The 6,325-nt window shown below is 42.3% G+C and overlaps 1 protein-coding gene across 1 annotated transcript in view; it reads left to right on the top strand.

Moving 5' to 3' along the window:
* Positions 1-4,257: 4,257 nt before the first annotated feature.
* The window catches only part of LOC136877754 (protein glass-like), a 46,994-nt gene continuing 44,926 nt past the window's right edge, over positions 4,258-6,325 (top strand). Inside the window, exon 1 of the mRNA XM_067151961.2 lies at positions 4,258-4,436. Coding sequence (XP_067008062.2) covers positions 4,258-4,436 — 179 coding nt within the window. The remainder of the gene's footprint in view (positions 4,437-6,325) is intronic.

Here is a 6,325-nt window from a genome sequence, read left to right as displayed (position 1 = left end):
GCCTACGCCAAAAATAAATATATTTTTTTTTTGCTTTTTTTTTTTGTTAGTTGCTTTACGTCGCACGGACACAGATAGGTCTTATGACGACGACGGGACAAGGAAGGGCTGGGAGTGGGAAGGAAGCGGCCGTGGCCTTAATTAACGTACAGCCCCAGTATTTGCCTGGTGTGAAAATAGGAAACCACGGAAAACCATTTTCAGGGCTGCCGATAGTGGGGTTCGAACCTACTATCTCCCGAATACTGGATACTGGCCGCACTTAAGCTACTGCAGCTATCGAGCTCGGTAAAATAAATATCAGGTTAATTTATGAAATGATTGTTAGTTGGTTTCATGAAACCCCATATCAAATACTCAACTAGGCTACCTACATCGAATGACATAATTCTACAAATTCTTGAATTAACAAAACAAGCTTGTAGTATTACATGACTGTTGATACTGTGGCCATAGATACTGAACCTAAAGTTTTACGTGGAATCCGAACCACCTTTCAATTTAAAAAATATCACTCATTGGGCAGGATTCAAATCGCCTTCACTATAGTAACAAGCCAGCAGGGATCGCATAGTGCCTGTCTACACAGTCTGAACTGGAGCGCCACTGACATCTTAATTACAAATTCACTTAATTTTATGGACACGCAAAATTGAGAGATATAATTTCCGGCTCCTTGGCCGAAATGGACAACTTTGGTTCAGGGAGCTCTGGGCTCAATTCTCGATTGGGTCGGGTATTTTAACCGTATCTAGTTAATTCATCTGACTCGGGGACTTGCTGTTTGTGTTTCTTCGAACACACTCCTTTTCATACACGCACAACACACCATTCTACCAACCACCACAGAAATACACAATACTTTCCTGCACACAGGGTTGACGCCAGGAAGGTCATCCGGCCGTAAAGTAGGGCAAAGTCAAAATGTATGAAACAGTTCGCACCCGTGGTCCTACAAGGATATGGGAAAAGCAGTGGAAAATGAAGAAGGAAAAATCGATGGGTGGTAGTACAAAAGTTTAGGAACAAAGGACTGAAAGAACATCCCAACAAGCTGAAAGATGCACGATATATCTGCTAGTCTCCGTATTGCTGTCTGGCCTTCAGTTTCGCAATAAAATGTTTGATTTATTAGATACGTCATTTCAGTTCCCGTTCTAAAGCTGGGATCCCTCATTGGGATTAATCTCGAAGCCTACTGCACCTACTTTACGTAGGTATTAAGGTTGAAATTTATTTCACAGTCCAGACCATCTCTTCCAGTCCTACACAAAACATGATTACCGCTATACACATACAGTTATCAGTAGGGTCCGGATTTTTAGGTACTGATAGGTTAGAATGCAAATTTACTTAAACGAACAACACGTATATACTACCCCGTACAGCAGTTATGCTATGTGATTTGCATAGACATTAGGGGTACGGCCTACATAACTCCTTGAATTTATGTTGCTCTTCCTACACTATGGCACAACGGGTTGCATAACACTTCCTACAAACGTAATTACTTTGCATTCTAACCTATTTCCACCTAAAAATCCGAGGTCTAGTTATCAGAAGTTCACACTGTCTAGTAGACGGAGCAGATGAATACAAGTGCCAAGTACAACATTTCATTCAATCGATTTGGGCTGGGATGAACTTTTAAATGGAAATCCCTATTCAGAAAGCGGGAAGGATAATGTTTTGATGTTCCAGAACTTTCACTTTCAGCATGATAGTAAACGACTGTTTATAACGAAACTACTTAGAGAACATCACTTGATTTCGCCTTTCGCCATAAAACAGTCGTTCTGTCACAAGTCGGGAGTATGAGGATTAGTGTGCAGGTGAACTCACATTGCACACGTCCAAGGAATAAGAGAATTTGAGTTCGAGAACCATGAATTCATTTTAACTCAAAATACATTGATGAGCATGGCACGTCCATAACGAGTCGTCAAATTAAATTACAGGGTCTCTCATATAAACTCAGACCGAACGGCACGGTGTTTGTACTCTGCGTTACGGCAGCTGCCTCAGCCGAACTTATGTCGCTCCTGGCCGCCCTGCTTTAAGCGTAAGAATTGTTACCTTATGAAAGATGCTGGAAGTGTCGTTCTTCCTGAGTTACACAGGCGTTGTATCGGGTAACCACATCCTGGCTGACGGGAGTGAGTTCTGCCACTGTAATGTTTCTGGTTTCATTCGTAATGTTTTCTTTCAGTTCCTCAAATGTTGAGGATTTGTTCGATACACTTTCTCTTTCAGTTTACACCACAAGTAAAAATCACACACTGTTAGATCTGGAGAACGAGAGGGAAAGAGAGCAGCATTTATCACTCTGTCTACAAACACTTCCGAGATTGTAAGAAGGGAATGTTCTGCTGTATGAGCAGGGGCTGAATCTTGTTGAAACTATCTACGCGAGTTTTCTTCTTCTGTTAACTGATGGAAGAACGGTGTCAACATGTCATCTTGATACCTCTCTGCATTTACTGTTGTCTCGATAAAATTAGCCCCAGTTATTCGTCTTGTACTAACAACATACCAAACACCAATCTTCCTAACATAATGAGGAACTTCATAAGCACCATTAGGATTTTCTGCACACCAGTAGCAAGAGTTATGACTGTTCACACGACCATTAAGATGAAACCAGAACTTTTACGCGCGGAAAAAACGGTGTTGCAATGGTAACTGTCTCACCATGTTAATTGCTGAGATTGAGACTGGCGACTCATGCTTGCCAGGTCGAACACGTGCAAGCTGCCTGCGCGCGTGCCGTAGTTCTGAGTACAAACAGCGCGCGTTCGGTCTGGTTTATTACGAGAGACCCTGTAAGTCCGAGGCGGTAAAGGTGTGCTCAGTTCGCCTAAAATAACGTGAGTTCTGTTCCGTGCTACGGCGTCTAAATATATAACAACGTGATTTCCACATCCGGGGAGGCGCATGGTTCTGAGGTTCTCTCAGTCTATGTCAAATCAGGTTGATTTATGAGGGACAATGGCCGCCGAGCACAAGGCTAACCTTGTTTCTCAGGTTAGGCAAAGCTCACTTCTCCAAGGGCTTTCATGGCCGGTACGGAGATGACTTTGAATTATTTCTTCAGTAAAATGCAATTGATAAAAGAGAAGCAGAATAAACGTCACTACAAGTAGTAGTAGTAGTAGTAGTAGTAGTAGTAGTAGTAGTTGTTGTCATTGCTTACAAAGTGTATAGAGACCACAGAATAGGCTGTAAAGTCAGAAATGTGCGCATTACCTCGTAGTTTCGTACACCAAGTCGGATATCACCACGTATATCCAGCTGAACGAGGTCGTATTACCGGAATGCACAAAGCCGCATGGTCGGCGCGTCGTATAGCCAGACATATTGGTCATGCAGTCACCTCTGTGACACGCTGTGTGCCGGTTGTACGTGACAGCAGACAGAGAAGGTTGTGATATTCGCCGACATACTGAGGAGACAGTGACAGCCCATCCAGACTGCGCTACACTTTCTTATCTCAAAAGGAACTTCCGTTACCGTTGGCCGAGTCACGACTGCATGTTTACCTTCAACCGTGGGCTTCATGTGATACTTCACAACTGGACACTGGAACGGCAATGCATTGGTTTCCTTGATGATTCTTACTTCAGTCTAAATACATGAAGGATTGGGATCATGAAGGACAATGCAGTGAACACCATATAATTATGATTGTTGCATAGCTCAAACAAATCAGACTTTTTACAATCAATTAAATGCTGCCGACAATAAAGTAATATGTCCCAAGATAAAGCATTTTCCTTTTAATGCTATCGTACTTACCTTGGAATAATCTGAGTCACGATAGTATCTTTGAGGAATGTGCTCATTTTAAAACTTCCCATTAGGTCATATTTTGTTAACAAATTCGTTCTCTGAAAGAAGGAAAAACTGCAGGATTGAATGGACTGAATTCTATTTCATACGGTGTTTTTCTGGTTTCTTGCCTTATTTATCATATTGTCCGGGAAAATCCAATCTGTTATGGTACACACTAACTAATTAAATATTTAGAAACATTTTGATCTTGGTCTTCCCTTCTTTTCCATATTATATCTTATTATCGGGGCCAGTGACCTCAAGTATGGTTATTAAATCAATAATTATCGTAGTCCACTATTCTCCATTTCTTAAACACATTGTATATTGTATATTTCAGTTGGTATTACAACTAAATGGCTTGTATTATGATCGATGTTGATGCTGTACGCAGGTCGGCTCGGGGCGGTAGAGGCGGGGCTCATCATGGAGAGCTGCTATGTGCCCAACAACCCACACTATGGGCTGCAGGTGGAGCCTGGAGCCACAACTCCCTCGCCCTACTGGAGCACGGACGATATGGGCTCCTTCTCACTGCCTGCTCTGGACCTCGACCCGCTACCCAGTCTCTTCCCCTTCAGCCCGTGCGCTGCCACCACTTACAAGTACGTACTAGTGTCCGAGTGTTGTGTGTGTGTGTTAGTGTTTGAGTGTAATCATTTCGGAGCTATGCTTAGGAATAGTGCTCATCTGAATCGGAGTGTGAATAGGACCGTATGACAAATCAGTTCATAATGGTTTCCAAATATATTGTTATTATTATTATTATTATTATTATTATTATTATTATTATTATTATTATTATTATTATTATTATTATTATTATTATTATTATTATTAAGCATCAGAAGTATAGGCTGTATAAATCACCAATATGATCGCAAGAAAATGGTGAAATATGCACTTAAGTATGCACTTATTTTCATACTATTAAACACTCACGTGATTCACCTACACCACTACCTAAAATCATGATCATAAAAAACAAAAAATCGTACGTACATCTAGTAAAAACAATCCAAGCATAGTTTGTGAAACGTATGGATCTACCAGTGTTAACTGTTAAAACATGTGCACATGTCTTCTAGATAAGACACAGCGTGTTAGTCAATACACATAAGAAATAATAATTGGTAATGGTGTAAGAAAACGATGTCCACCTCTGTGGTGTAGTGGTTAGTGTGATTAGCGGCCAACCCCGGAGGCCTGGGTTCCATTCCCGGCTCTGCCACGAAATTTGTAAAGTGGTACGAGGGCTGGAACGGGTCCATTCAGCCTCGGTAGGTCAACTGAGAAGAGGTGGGTTCGATTCCCACCTCAGCCATTCTCGAAGTATCGTCGCCATAAGACATATCTGTGTCGTTGCGACGTAAAGCAACTAGCAAAAAAGCATTCTCGAAGTGATTTTCCGTGTTTTCCCACTTCTCCTCCAGGCAAATTCCGGGTTGGTACCTAACTTACGGTCACGGCCGATTCCTTCCCTCTTCCTTGCCAATCCCTTCCTATCTTCCCATCCCCCAACAAGGCCCCTGTTCAGCATAGCAGGTGAGGTACTGGTCATCCTCCCCAGTTGTATCCCCGACCCTGAGTCTGAAGTTCCAGGACACTGCCCTTGAGGCGGTAGAGGTGGGATCCCTCGCTGAGTCCGAGGGAAAACCAACCCTGGAGGGTAAGCAGATTAAGAAAGAAAGAAGTAAGAAAATGGTATAAGGAAACATAAACGAGAAGAAACAAATAGACATTTCTCTTTCATTTTACGCTGCACACCCTACTTTTCTGTCCGTAATTTGCTTTGCAGTACGCTACGGCAATCTTCTCTATGTTTCCATGTGTAAACCTGCGGCGTTTTGTCTGTCAACATTAGCTTTAATGCGGAGATTGATCTCTCTACATCCACGGACATTACGGGACAGTACTTGAATTCGGGAGCGCACGATGTGTTCTTGTCTTGATTTTTCCCTGAAATCCTTTTTGCTATTTTGCTTTACGTCACATCGACGCAGATATGTCTTATGGTGACGATGGGATAGGAAATGCCTAGGAAGTGGAAGGAAGCGGCTGTGGCCTTAATTAAGGTACAGCCCCGGCATTTGCCTGGTGTGAAAATGGGAAACCATGGAAAACCATCTTCAGGGCTGCCGATAGTGCGGCTCGAACCCATTATCTCCCTGAAATCTTACCACAGCTATAATCTTCATTCAAAACGAGGCCACTCATGCCGCAAGCGTTCATGACATTAATTGCTTTAGAATTTCTTGAAGACTGCTTGTAAACATGTTAAAATACGCACAATAAAAGTCGAAAACATGCACAATAAATCCGAAATTTGAAACGTATGCACTAATCTCAAATATATTCAGGTATGCATATGCACTGTTAAACTTAATAAGTCGTCCAATTTCACCTTCAGGCTTTCTTGTTGGTTTTGGAGGTGGTCATATCGGCAAACAAAATATGCATTCGCATACATATCCGACGTCCGAGCCTCCGTGGC

This window comes from Anabrus simplex, chromosome 7, assembly GCF_040414725.1.
Source record: "Anabrus simplex isolate iqAnaSimp1 chromosome 7, ASM4041472v1, whole genome shotgun sequence".
NCBI classification, from domain to species: domain Eukaryota; kingdom Metazoa; phylum Arthropoda; class Insecta; order Orthoptera; family Tettigoniidae; genus Anabrus; species Anabrus simplex.
This window is presented reverse-complemented; position numbering and strand designations above follow the sequence as displayed.